This window comes from Apostichopus japonicus, chromosome 2, assembly GCF_037975245.1.
Source record: "Apostichopus japonicus isolate 1M-3 chromosome 2, ASM3797524v1, whole genome shotgun sequence".
Taxonomy (NCBI): domain Eukaryota; kingdom Metazoa; phylum Echinodermata; class Holothuroidea; order Aspidochirotida; family Stichopodidae; genus Apostichopus; species Apostichopus japonicus.
In genome coordinates this window covers 26008121-26023005 of record NC_092562.1, presented here as the reverse complement: position 1 = coordinate 26023005, position 14885 = coordinate 26008121, and the positions used below count along the sequence as shown (strand labels likewise).

The 14885-nt window shown below is 36.7% G+C and overlaps 1 protein-coding gene across 1 annotated transcript in view; it reads left to right on the top strand.

The window, feature by feature from the left end:
* Positions 1-13911, top strand: part of LOC139984094 (proteasome adapter and scaffold protein ECM29-like) — a 47424-nt gene extending 33513 nt beyond the window's left edge. The window contains exons 30-44 of the mRNA XM_071997803.1: positions 291-338; positions 976-1097; positions 1390-1552; positions 2000-2059; positions 2643-2732; positions 3455-3521; positions 3895-3986; positions 4350-4416; positions 4852-5046; positions 5547-5802; positions 7259-7460; positions 7986-8115; positions 8983-9165; positions 9724-9795; positions 10321-13911. Coding sequence (XP_071853904.1) covers positions 291-338; positions 976-1097; positions 1390-1552; positions 2000-2059; positions 2643-2732; positions 3455-3521; positions 3895-3986; positions 4350-4416; positions 4852-5046; positions 5547-5802; positions 7259-7460; positions 7986-8115; positions 8983-9165; positions 9724-9795; positions 10321-10463 — 1890 coding nt within the window. The 3' untranslated portion in view covers positions 10464-13911. The remainder of the gene's footprint in view (positions 1-290; positions 339-975; positions 1098-1389; positions 1553-1999; positions 2060-2642; positions 2733-3454; positions 3522-3894; positions 3987-4349; positions 4417-4851; positions 5047-5546; positions 5803-7258; positions 7461-7985; positions 8116-8982; positions 9166-9723; positions 9796-10320) is intronic.
* Positions 13912-14885: the final 974 nt, after the last annotated feature.

Here is a 14885-nt window from a genome sequence, read left to right as displayed (position 1 = left end):
GTGCAAACCTTCCCCTGTGACCTGCAAGGTCATCGCCATGCCCTTTTCTGTGATATAAAATGGTTCAGTTATCTTTATTGAACTAATATAAATCACTCTTACTGTCAGATGTGAGGTCAGAATAAGAAAAAAAAGATATTCGTATCTTTTGAGGATGGATTGTGACGTATGTAATTTAGTTAAATATTTAGTGAAATGGTTCTCTCCTATTATTTTGAGCCTAAGAAATCGGAATGTAGGTTATGCGTTTGTCATATTTTTTTCTTCTTGTTCCTTTTTGATGTTGTCAGGAATCTGTAAGAAAAGCTGCCGAATCTGCCAGTAAATCTCTCAAGAAGGTAAGAATTTAAAAAAAGAAAGAAATAAGTAACATCCCCCATAAGAGGAACTGGTGAGAATCGTCGAGAAAATATGTAAAGGGTAAACAAAGAACAAGAACAGAAACTTGGGTTAGGATGAAATGATGTGTTCGAAAGGTGATGCTGAAAGTTGGCTAGCATTCAGCGACAAATCCAGATGGAATAGTCAACATCACATATATCTGTCATTAACAATTTTCATATTCAAGGAAGAAGCCTGGCCACAAAGGTCAATAAAGTTGAAAGGTTTTATATCATTGACAAAGTTTTAAATGAGTGTCTTAAAGGTTTTTGTAGACACTGAAGAAAGGGCTTTGCATTTCTTATCACGATGCATGCATATTACAGGCATGAGCTTTTTCCGAGAATTCGCGGAATATCAGTGATTTCTTTTCTACCTCAAGGACAAAAACTATTATCCTAACACACTGTAACATACGCAAACTGGAGCCTATACCGCAATTTTTGCAAAGTTCCGTGATTTTTTTTTACCCCAGGCTCATACCTGGTATTAAGTTCATCTTACCAAAGTGCAGATACCGGCACAGGAATAAATATGCAAAATATTTACATGATAAAGCAGAGGCTAATTCAATACTATCTATTTTGTTGACAGGTTTCCATCAAGATGTGCGACCTTAACTATGGCAACGTTGGCCGACAAGCCCTGGATGTAGTGCTGCCATGTTTGCTCCGAAAGGGCCTGCCAAGTACCGTCAAAGAAGTGCAGTCTGTGAGGTAAAGTAGTTTGAACCCCCTGTCCCAGCTGTGCTGTTGGTTGAGTTAGCCTTATTCATAAAGAAGTAGGAATTCATTTCTTTATTTAGTCTCTTAGTGGGGAGATGATTTATAATTGATTTATGTCTCTTAAACATCATTATATGTGATGCTAATCCATGGGTTGATTCTGGTGCAGGGAGTAGAGGACAGGAATGGGCTGGAGTAGGCTTTACAGGATACCATACAGTAATTGATAGGCTAGGAAGTCATACCCTCTAATGTCATGTTTGATCTTTCTGTTACTTTCCAGCCTGGCCACTTTAGTCAGTCTCAGTAAAAGTGCTGGCTCTCACATCAAACCACACATACCACTTCTGATTACAGCACTGCTGGAATCATTCAGTGGACTGGAGCCACAAGTCATGAGTTACCTCAGTCTGCACTTGGCAAGCAGCCAAGAATCACAGGAGAAGGTTAGTTTATCTTGCTTTCTTTTTGTTTATTCATTCTTTCATTCATTCACGCATACATTCATTTCATTCATTCATACATCTATCCATTTATTCATATATACATACATTCATACATTCTTACATTCATACATCCATTCATTCATTCATTCATATTCATTCATTTATATATACATATATATATATATATGTGTGTATATTTTGCATCTTGTGTTGTAAGGGGATGTTTTATGTATTCATTTTACAATAATATTTAATCATTTCAATGGATTTGTATGTAACTGGATACCGTCCAAGTTGATAGTTGACCTATCTTTGAGAGGACAGAGAATTGCATCCCTTTGGATAAACATTCAATGCTTCAAATACTGTAGAAGGTCAACCTGGAACCTTATAGTATCACACCATGCGTGGTATTAATTTCCTTTGTTTTATTATTTCATTTTTTAGCTTGACAATGTAAGGATAGCAGCCACCAAGGCCTCCCCTATGATGGATACGATCAACACTGTAAGTATTTTAGTGAATTGCAAAAGCTCTGATGACATTGATTCAATAAACTGTATTTAAAGCATTTACAGTATTTTGATTAGTTACACAAGAGTTAAGTGTGTTTTGTGGAAGCTAATAGTATGCTTTTGCTGTCCTCTTTGAAAGACAAAGGAGTTTAAAATCAAAGTCAACAATTAAGAAGTTAATATTAATTTCTTTTGTCATTCAAGGTATTCTTGAATGTAGATAGCATGCAGTTTGTGACATTAATATCAAATAAAGTGATATGTTAAGAATTTGTGCTGACTTTGCAAAATTTACTGCCCATCGAAACAGATTTGCTCTTGAAAAACTGTCATCATTGCTTTGTCCACAAAATCAATCAAGATGAAATATTCCCCTAGTTTCTTTAGGACATTATGCCTTGCAAGTTTACAAAGCCTGACATTTCATTCTTGCATTATCAGAGGCAGAGGTTTGTCTCACTATTTAGGAGCTTATACAGTATGTTTGAAGGCTAAACTTAGTAGTCCAGCCGCTCTGACTGACGAGCCTTCAAGAGACTCCACTCTGAGTAATGTTTTCTCTTCCTCTATTTCAGTGTGTGCAATATGTTGATGTGGAAGTACTGACAGAGCTGGTACCTAGGCTTAACGATCTGATCAAGAGTGGGATCGGAGTTGGAACCAAGGTAGGCCTCGTTGTTTCATTCACATTACTGTGCCCTTTTTTATAAATATTTTTATGTATATTTTTATGTTCTTTATTGTGGTTTATAACCCTGTCTTATATCATTTTTTACTTTATTGATGTTGTTATTACTATTAGGTTTTCTTAAGTTTGATAATTTTATATTCCAGGTATTGGTTTTTTTGTACAGTGCTCTTGAGCATGTTTTATTTCATGATAACAGCACTTTAATATATGGTATTTATTATATTTATTTATAAGGCCTTAGCTCTGCCTGGGAAAGCAGTAGTTTCCACTCTTGTCCAGATGCTGTATCTAGTTTATTTTGTCATAGTATCCTTGGCATTTGTCCTGTGTGTAATGGCAACATCACATTCCCAAGAACATTGTTATTCTTATCTCTTTCTAGTGTTGACATAATTAAAAATTGTTTTGTAGGTCCTGATATTTGTGATGGGGAGGTCACTGGGTAGTCTTATAGAAAGTTAAGTTTGAGGTATATAATTCTGGAAAGCTGGAAGGTTTTCCATAAGCTATGGTTGGAGATGTTTTTTTCATATTTAAGCCCAATGCTTTTTGTTACCAGTAAGAATGACCCCTAATTAAGTCACTGTTACTTTTACAAGATTCATCAAATGAATTTTGGTTTTTATGTTTTATGAAGAGACTTGTTTACAAATATCAGTTTTGTTGACAAGGAGATCATTTCATTTTGTCTTTCAGGCTGGCTGTGCTAATTTGGTGATTATGATAGTTCAGCAATGTCCACTAGATTTGGAACCCTTTGCTGGTATGTATATCTGGAAGGAAGGAAGGCAGTGCATTGAATGAATACCCCAGAGGAAGCAAACACTTCTTACTTAAATAGGAAATATATATTGTTTCTAGCATTTCTGTTTGTATTCAATGCCTACCTGCCATATTTGATATTTGAAAATTGTTGTGATTTGACAGAGAATCAGAGCTATTGTAGTCGTTAAATATAAATAAATTTAAATAAAAAAAAAATTTGTTTCCATTTTTAGAAAGTGATAAGGAATTTGTTGATTGCAAGTAAAAGTCTTTTAATGTCAAGAAAGCAGTATATAAAGACTACTCAATGACTGAGAAGTAACATTGAATATTTCTGTTTTACCATTTTTTAATATTTTTTTTATCTACAGGGAAGATTCTGGGATCCCTTTTGTCTGGTCTGAACGATAAAAGCTCAGCTGTGAGAAAACTCAATGCCACAGCCATAGGCCACCTTGTCAAGGTAGGTGTTTTCTAGAGAAATTTAGTCTGATATTGTCAAATAATCCAGTAGTGTGTATTTTAATTCTTTTCTTCTTTTTTTTTCACTTCATTTTTCTGAAATTTTATGTTCCTGATGAAAGCTAATAAATCGGCAAAATTTTGTGTTAGAGTAACTTTTGTAATAAACTTGTCTTTACTATTCGTACCAGTACTTCTGGTGTGGATGAAAGAAGTCTAACATGTCTTGAAAACCATGCTTAGATGGTTTATAGAGCGATCAAAGTGATGGTGCTATTCTAGGATATCTCTGCAATTAAATGTGTGTTTCCGTTTTGCGTTTTTTTCCATTCTTGTTTAATATTTTCTGTGTTTTCTGTTTTAGACGGCGAAAGACTCCAGCGTAGAGAAACTCTTGAAGAGATTGCATTCCTGGTATATGGAAAAAGACGGTAAGATGTTTAATGTTTGATAAATATTGTATTTAAGATGAAATATATTGTGATATATATGATGCTGTATGTTACAACATATATTATGGTATGTATTGTTATATCTTATGATATGTATTGTTATATATTATGATATTTATTGTTAGATATTATGATTTGTATTGCTATATAGTATGATATGTATTGTTATATATTATGATATGTATTGTTATATTATGATATGTATTGTTATATAGTATGGTATGTATTGTTATATATTATGATATGTATTGTTATATAATGATGTTTATTGTTACATATGATGATGTATTGTAATATAGTATGATATATATTGCTATATATTATGATATGTATTTTTTATATATTATGATATGTATTATTATATATTATGATATGTATTGTATTATTTTACAATGTTTTTCTCTCTTTTCACAGATTCCTCTCTTCACCTAGCTTGCGGCAATGCCATCCATGCCATGTCCACATACAACCACGATGTGTTAAAACGACACGCTGCTATAGCTATGCCGCTAGCGTTCCTAGCCATGCATGAGGAAGTCAAAGATGCCAGCAAAGCAGATGAAGGGAAAGAATCCGTCTGGGAGGATGTATGGCTGGATTCAACGCCAGGTAACTCCTCCTCCCCCTCCCCCTCCCCAAATCTTTCCCCCACTTCCTCACCTCCAACGTACCCCTCCACCAAACATGGAGGCGAATAACCAGAAAGCAAATGCTACAATATCCTTGTCCACTTTCTGTGATGAATTTGTCATGAATTCCTCCAAAAGTTGTGTTGTGGATAGGTCTGTGGATGATTTATTGATAGTTTCTTTACTAGTCTGCATCTGGATATGATATCTGTCTGGACATACAATCAGCGCCCATAGCCTAGTGGTTAGGGTGTCCGCGTACAAAGGGGGAGGCCCATGGTTCGAATCCCGGTGGAGGCTGGAAGTTTTTTCACTGTTCTGGATTTTCCAAATCATTACGATATTAAATATACACATATATATTTGTATATACATTCAAAATGCCCCCTTGATTAATTATTGCAAACTATTAATGAATTTAATGATATATATATATATATATATATATATATTTTGTTTACACTGCTCTCTCCAACTCAGGTACTGAAAGTGGCATTAAACTCTACTTGAAGGAAATTGTATCGTTGTGTGAAGAATCGTTAAATCACCAGTCGTGGAGCAGGAAGGCCCAGGCAGCGAGGGCGCTAAAGGCCATTGCCAGCAAGTTAAAGTCCAATCTACAAGCTCCCCATCTAGGGAGTGTCCTTGGGGTCTTATTGGAGGGTCTCAACGGAAGGACCTACGATGGGAAGGTAGAATTACTCAGAGCTATGACCACAGTCTGTATATCGTGCAGGTTGGTACAATTTGATGTTTCGTTAAAAACAGGCACAAACCAAATCGTCATCTGTAGCTTGTATGAGAGATATCTTACTGAAGAACAACTCCCTCAAACAACTAAGAAAGAAGTCTTGCTCTGTTTGAGAGATTACAATTGTATTTTAAAAGTAATGTCTGAGAGCTGTCGTTATGTAATTCTTTGATGTCATAGCGCCACCAGGATCTGAAATCTTTGACTTCCTCTCCATTTGTCTATTCATATCTTCATGGTAGAATGTTGAACAGTTTTGACATTAAAACCAATACTGTCGTTACTTTGAGAGGCTCAATATTTTAGTTTTCATAAATGAGCAAAACCCATCTCCATTATAGAAAATAAATATTGCAAAATCTACAGCAAAATGAAAGAATGTTTTCAGGGCATGTGGCATCGATGATGTCATATGTAGACATGATTGAAGTCTTCAGTCTTGTGTGTGAAAGCTGACTGGAAGTGTGGGGTGAGGAGGGGGTAGTTGTGTGACAGTTATCTCTATCACATAGATCAATAAAGATGGTTGGGTTTGTATCTCCTGCCAGGAGGGTGGGGTGAGGAGGGGAAGGGGAGGGGAGGGGAGGGGGAGTTCATGGCAGTTATCTCTATAACAAAGATCAGGTGATGATGGCTGGGTTTGTATCTCCTGGCTGGAGGTTGGGGAGGGGAAGAGGAGTTCATGACAGTTATCTCTATCACATAGATCAGGTGATGATGGCTGGGTTTGTATCTCCTGGCTGGAGGGTGGGTGAGGAGGGGCAGTTCATGACAGTTATCTCTATCACATAGATCAGGTGATGATGGCTGGGTTTGTATCTCCTGGCTGGAGGGTGGGGAGGGGAAGAGGAGTTCATGACAGTTATCTCTCTCACATAGCTCAGGTGATGATGGCTGGGTTTGTATCTCCTGGCTGGAGGGTGGGGAGGGGAAGAGGAGTTCATGACAGTTATCTCTATCACATAGATCAGGTGATGATGGCTGGGTTTGTATCTCCTGGCTGGAGGGTGGGGAGGGGAAGAGGAGTTCATGACAGTTATCTCTCTCACATAGCTCAGGTGATGATGGCTGGGTTTGTATCTCCTGGCTGGAGGGTGGGGAGGGGAAGAGGAGTTCATGACAGTTATCTCTCTCACATAGCTCAGGTGATGCTGGCTGAGTTTGTATCTTATGACCATTATACAGTATTACCTTGCGAAAGTGTTGTCTTCTATAAAAGTATTTCCTGATTCAGTTTTTAACCTTTTTTTTTCCTTTGCCAGTTCTGTCTCTTTTAAAGTTATCTGCAAATATTACAAAGATTTTTGCAGAAATATGCTTCATGTATCGGTTTTGCCATATTCATATTGGAATACATAGTGAGATTTTAATATCCACACAGTGTTGTACTACTACCATACCCTCGTTCTCATGACGTCCTTCGTTTTCTAACACCTCTCAGATTATCGATTCAAGTCGATCCGGAAGAAGGATCGAACCAACCGTCTCTGGAGTTGATCGTCAACAGTCTTATCCGAGAATCCAAGAAGGAGAAAATACTGTACAAGAAGGAGGCCATGAACTGTCTTTCATGTATTGTGGAAGCCTACCAGGTGGACAAATTCCAACAAGTCTGGGAGATAGCTCTTCCAATTATCCAGAAGGTAAACTGGTTTCTTTTTTTCCACTTTTTTTGGGGTGGGGGCAGAGGGGGGTTGTTTCTTTGAAAAGGAATCAAAAGGCAGTCATAACCTTCAGGCCTGAGCTTTTTACGCGAATTCGCGGAATATCTGTGTTTTCTTTTCTACCTCGGGGACAAAAACTGTTATCCTAACACACTGTAGCATACGCAAACTAGAGCCTATACCGCAATTTTTGCAAATTTCCATGATATTTGTTTTACCTCAGGCTCATCCCTGAACCTTTGACATCTGTATGCTGCACATGATCAATATGACTTTGTTGCCAAATTGCCTAATAAATAAGTAAATTGGATTTTTTAATATATTTTATTGATATGAAATAGTGAAATTTGTTACTGAATAATAGTGCCTTAGAATAGGCAAATTATGTCAGACCACAGTCTGGCTTGATATAGTGTTAAGAAGCCAATCAGGGAATGAATACAACTCCTTCCAAACCGTGGAAGCAATTTTATAAACCATTTCATATTTCTGTATCTTCTGCAGGGATCTGAAAAATCTGCATCCGATGATGAAGATGGTGACAGCAAGACCAAGAAAGATTCCAGACAAAAGCTTTTGGAATGTGCCTTTGAGAGCCTTGGAAAAGCCTGGCCCACTGAGAAAGCAACACAAGGTAAGAAAGATTCTTGCAGGAAAGAGTCTGCTGGAAGGGCGTAGGTAATGTATTAAATATTATTTAATAAAACAATTCCTTTGCAGAGAGAATGAGAGAAAGGTCGACAGAGAGTCTTTTCCCAAAAAGAATTTAATCCACCTGTGAGGTTTGGTCTGCATCTAATTAGGGACTGCATCATAATTCATTACGGTTACTGTCATTCTCCAAATGTTTGATCTATATTTGACCTTTCAAAGACCTTCCTTTAATCGTCTGTTTTGCACCTTTTTAGGGATTTTGGTATCCTTATTTTTTCTTTTTCTTTAGAGTGCAGGTGCTTTGTTAACCCCCATAAAAGATTGTGTGCTTTCTTGTATTGGTGCTTTGTATTTATGGTGGTTTGTATGAATGTGTGTATGTACAGTTTATATGTGTGTTTGTATATATGTGCTTGTCCAATTCAGGAAGCGCTTTACTCTACCTCCATTATTTGGCATTTAATTTTCCGGTTATGTTTATAAGAATCTAGTTTGCTGTTGCTTTTATTGCTTTTTTGCTTTTTTTTATGTAGCGCTTTATACCAGCGATAGGTCTCAAAGCTCTTTACAGACGTTATATTACCCCTGGTCAATGATATTCTGTCCCAGAGACAATCCCTCTAGTCGGCAGCAGTTATATACTGCGCCCAATGACAAGTTACCTCACAGGTACCCCCCATTTAACCCCTGGGTTGAGAGAGGCAAGTGAGATAAAGCATCTTGCCCAAGAACACAATGTAATGAACTAGGCAGGAATCGAACCAGCAATCCTTGGATCACGAGTCTGACACCTAAGCCAATTGGCCACCACGCTCTCAGTTTATTTGTTTTCGTCTGTAATTTTCAGAAACCTACCAAGAAGAGCTTTGCACTCTCCTCTGTAAGTGTCTTTCAACCACTACCTTCAAAGTCAGAGTGGAAATCGTGAAATCCCTCAACCTCTTCGTCCAACGGCTGAACGTAGAGGGCAGTGTTGAGGTGCTTGGAAAGATTGTAGGCACTCTCATTCCAGCTATCTGCGATTGTCTGGGTGAGTTTGGCCAGCCTCTCTGACAGCTTTATTTTTACCGCATCCCAAAACGTTCCCAAATAGTTGAGTCGGGTCGGTTCGTGATCAGTCAGGCGATGTGTGGTTGGCTGGTCAACAGTATTGATGTAATCCATGATCGGTCAGTTTGATGTGATTTAACATGTTAACATGTGTCAGCGATGGCAGGTTTGGTGTAAGTTTGTAGGTTAGCAAGTTGGTGATGTCCTCCCATGTGATAGAGTTAAGTAACCACCCCATCGCGTGTATGGGGCAAGAAATACTTGCTAGCTTATGTAAAGAATGGGTGGTCACTTACATTCATGAGTCAAAAATGAACCCAGTTGGAAACAAGCCAAGAGGGCTCGACCATTGTCAAAATTTTGCCAAAGGTTGGGCACGCCTCATCTCTGCTTCCTTTTTCTGGCTCAAGCCCTTTTTCTGGCTCAAGCCCATTTTCTGGCTCAAGCCCTTTTTCCTGGCTAAAGCCCTGATTGGTTAGTGCCAACCATCGTTAGTATTTTGGCAGAATAATATGACTTCCATTAATTTAATTCACAGGCATCGTCAAATACAGCTCGTTAAGATCTGAAGCTCTGGGATTAGCAGAGAGCTTGAAGACTAAACTAAAAGGTGAGTTAATCAATGATGCTATTATCAATGTGTTTGTGGTTCCTTTTCGTTTGGTTTGGTTTCAGAAGCTTCTTGTGGTTACCATGTTTAGTCAGAAGCTTCCTTTATTTGTATTCCATTTGTGTATATAGTAGATCTTTACATGTTGTATTTTCTGTTACATAAATTACATTATCTTTAAATAAATATTTCCATTAATTCATTACATTAATTACATATTATCTTTCCAAGTCACATTACTGTAAACTACAAGAAGTAACGTTACAATACAATATAATACAAGACTTGTGAACACCCAATCCAAATTATCTTGTTAATGTCCAATAGTAACTCAGATGCAGTAGAAGTCATCTTATAAAAGTGTAAGAAAGTTTACAGATAAACTAGACTGCCATGTCTGTAACTAAAAAGAGATTCATTATTCCTGAGAGCAGATTTCAATAGTTTTTTATTTCTTTCTCTTTAGGAGAAATATTATTATTTTTGTTTTCTGATTTTAAGTTATCGCACTCTGTAATCTTTCAGAGAGTAACAACCAATCGCTGATTAGCTCGGACAATCACAGACTGCTGGTGAAGGCGCTGAAGTTGGAGAAAGCAGAAGCTGCGATGAGAGAACGAGCAAACGCTCTTCGACTGGAATTGGAAGAATGGCCGGCTAAGAATTGATCATTCTGGAAGAGTCACTCTTGTGTAAATCTCAGGTCCTCGGTTTAAATGTATTCCCACCTCAGCATAAACTAACATCGAAAGCAGACCTCATCTGTTGAGACAGCAAAGTGCGATGTTCATCTACATAATAACGTCGATTGAATCTAATGTACTATGCAATAAGCTACTGTGTAAAGTATATTAGAGCTTTGATAAATAGACATCTCTTATCTCCATGTAAAGATATAAATTATTGGGCTACTAATATCAAAACAGCTAAGTTGTATTGATTATGCTTCATAAATAAATTTCTGAATATTTCTCATGATTTGATAATAAAGTCCCTCATCAAGTGCAGCGTGAGAATCCGAGAGTTGTTTCAACAAAGGAAAATGGAAAGTGAAATGTCTTGAGTATTTACAATTTGCCTTTAGCAATGCGGTTCATACTTTAGTTGGAAAAATTGTCTGAGTGACAGAATTTATTTTAACATTGATCGGAATTGTTGTTTTATTGGCTAGGTAAAAGTGTTTACCTGATGTAATAAAAAAACTGAGGTAGGCTTTCTTCAGCGGATCAGTGGCAATCCAGATTCGATTAAATAAACAGGAATCTTAATTTGTAAACGATTGGAAACTGGCCATTGCTTGCATCTTGCTGCTTTCAAATTAAGTTATTTCCATTTCCGATTTGATGGAATTTTGAATTTAATGAGGAAAATTATTTGAACAAAACAAAGGTTTTTTTGTTTATTTCCAAAATTTGTAGGAATAATGATTGTTGTGGGAAAGCAGTTTCATGGCACAACATAGCCACACAATCATGTTAGGGGGAGGGGGGGCGTATGGAGTTTGGAGAAGTTAGCAAGCATGGCTCAATGGCAACTGACACTTCTTATCAAATCGTTATTCAAATAGCAGTGTTAGCTTTGCACTGCATTTAGCTGGCCAATTTGGAATGTCCATTTCCAGATGGAGAAAAATAGTGGGTTTTTTCTCTAGTCAGTAAGAACAAGACCCCCCCCCCCCCCCAATGATGGTATGTTTCATTGTATCTATTGGTACCACCAATCTCTATTTGGTTGCCTTACCAAAAATTTTAGGATCCTGATAAAGTCTGTAGAATGCTGTTCGTTTCAAGGATTAGCCGAGCCTCGATCCTTTTTTTTTAAGAATATGTGACCATAGACAGGTCAAGTTTTATTGCTGCTACCTAACATTGTTATCTCATTAAGTTCTCTATTCAGTGATAACAATGGAACATTGACGTGACTTTCAAATCATACCTGCCTGATGACTCTGTACTTCCAGAGGAAAGTTTCAGCCCTATTTGTAACATAAATTTGTTAAATTTCAGAACTTTTTCAATTTTGCCAGTTTTAAGCTTCTAAGAGTCCCTGTTGGTTTAGGGAAATAGACTGACCCATTAAGTCTGGGGGAATTCTCTAGAAGGTGTTGTATAGTTTATTAAATTTTTGTTGCGACCACATTATTTTGTACATTTCGTACTATTGCATATTTGAGCAAATTTTGAATGTTATAGTAAAAATATTGGTGTCCACAGAAAAGGGAACAGATTAAATTTCCTGATATTGCTAAAAATCTGAAAACTTAAATTGAATATACTAATTCAGAGACAAGGCAAGCCATCATGTTTGTTTTATTAGTTAGCTAGTTTACATCAATTTAATAGGTTTCTTAAACTTCATCAGAAAAGTCAAATTTTCAAATCACTGTATTGTGTGTGCTCACCAATTTGCATGGTACATCTCAGATTGTACCCTTTTAATATATATTCTCCAGTTAAATTTAAAAAAAAAAATGAGAACTATTCCTCCCTTCATTTTCTTGGTCATTTCTTTATATAGTTATATTTATTTTTATTTTAACATGTTTGTTTTTCTTCAAAATTTAAAGGTATATTAAACTCAACAAGAGTGGAGTAATTATTAAGATATTACCTGTGTAGTTAAAAATTTCACTTTTTCCAATTCCCCATTTTCGAATTGAAAGGTTCCATTCAGTCAATTCCAATTTCTTCACAAATTCAATTTGATATATTAAACAGTTTGCACTCGAAGTAATTTTTTTTCATTTATATTATTCAAATTTTAGTAGGTATGCACCTTAACAATCTTTGGTTGAAATTTTCATTTAGTTTTTTTTTGGAATGAATACGGTTACTTTTCTATGAAAGGTCTAACTTTAAATAAATTCTGTATTGTTTATATTGAAACCAGGATTCTGGTTAATTTGGTTGTCTAATTTCAATTCCAGGCAGGAAAGCCTATGATAAACATGACTCTTGTGGAGTCGCAAATCATCTTGTGATTCACATAACATATCAGTAAACCTTCCCAAATGGCATGACAGAAAGATAACTGTGTTTGAATAGTCAAGGGCTGTAAAGTATTCATGACATGTACAGGCATGAGCTTTTTCCGCGAATTCGCGGAATATCTGTGATTTCTTTTCTACCTCGGTGACAATAACTATTATCCTAACACACTGTAGCATACACAAACTGGAGCCTATACCGCAATTTTTGCAAAGTTCCTGGCTCATCACTGCATGTAAACCATTTTGTGTGTAGTATGTATGCCATATGGTCTCGAGTTGATACTGGCAAATGTCGGAATATATCCAAAGGACCTTTATGCACTTAAATTCTGCGATTAGATTATTAGAGAGTTGATTTATTGCACAAAATCTTTTGTATTCTTCTCATCTTCCTTTTATGTAGCGATTTTCCAAGGCGAAAGCATTTCATTAAGTTGTGTTGACTTTTTTCGTAGGATGTGTATTGCACATGCATGTACAGTGTGAAGAGGTCAAAACATGTACTTGAAGCAATATAATGGCCTGGGAAGTATTATGCCACATGTTAAACCTAACACCATCAGACAGTAATGTATGGAAAGGGCATTTGATGTTTAGAAGTGAATTTTGCCACTCAATGTTGTTAGTGCAGTGATATACATTTTAAATGCATCTACTATGGGAACAGGGCTGAGGGGTAACGGAACAGGGCTGAGGGGTAAGGGTGCTATTGGTAGAGGAAGGAGAGAAGTGTTGCTAGTAGGTGAAAGGATGATCCCAGCCATTGTAATATTTGCCAGCTGGTCATTTAATATATACAGTAAAATCTTATACTAAACAACTGATCAGAGTAATATTTCTGTGAATAGAAAGTATGAATTTTTTTGGCCTCAGCATCTCTTTTGTTTTCCAGATTGGCCCCCCATCCCTTATGTAACATATGTGAAGGTTATAATAATTAATACATCTTTGTATGTCTAATTTTCCTGTATATAAAAACGGAATTGGACATTTGGTTTGTTCATATTTCAAACTGTTAAAGTAAACGTAATATCTCGCATTGAACGCTTGTTTGCATTAAATTCTTTGTGATTATGATTATTCTTCATAGAAATACAATAAATAAAAACATGAAAAAACAATAACAAGTGCCTGATATAATAGTTATGTTTTGTTGTTATTAAGTAGTACAAAATTAAGGTCATGCTTTATGAGAAAATTCAATATAAAACATGCCATAAACGTGGCAATGCTTATTGCCATCATGCCGATACTGAAGTTCATTGGATTGGATTTAGTGATTTAGACCTCTGCAGTCCTCCGCCAAAAACATCCTAGGTTGTAATCAGTGTATGAATCCACATTACAATAACACACTTTGTTCGTGTGATCTCCCATTACATACATACACAAACACGCACATGTTTGTATAACATTCAGACCGAGGACCCCATTGTATTTTCCATTGTTCAAATCCACGTACCCTAATCTTAACAGTACCCCATACAATAGAATTCTTCCGAGGACATGGTGATTCTTTAGAAATCACAACCGAGGACCTGGAATTCCTTTGTTCAAGTCCTCGGTCAGAATACAAAACAAACGCACGCACGCACATACATACACGCCTGCGTGACTGCATATAGGTTACGATTATCATCGAAACCAAAAAGTGGATAAATTACAGTACTAGTTACCAGTACTTTGCCTAGGAGTGTCAAGTATCTGCTGCTAAAAGACTTAAAGACATTCTGATTTGTAAAACCTTCGAGAACAGCTTATAGTCTGTTTAGCAGTGTAACGAGAAGTGTAACTATACTAGTACGTTGAGACATTGACATACTGCCTGTTTTGAAAATGTTAAAATCATCGAGGAGGTCTTCGCCCAAAATATCTAGAAAAAGAGGAATCAAATTAATATGGTAGAACGTCGGTACACGGGGACCTGTTATTGCAGTTATTGTGATGTTGGTTTAGAGGCAAGGTCCTCGTTTCGTGTGCGCGATGCCCCGGGTTCGATTCCCTGCCAACGTTATTTTTCCGTTTCTTGCGTAGAAAATATTTCGATTATCACGATTGATGAATATGCAAAATTTGAATCTGTTGCATTCTAACTAGGTTG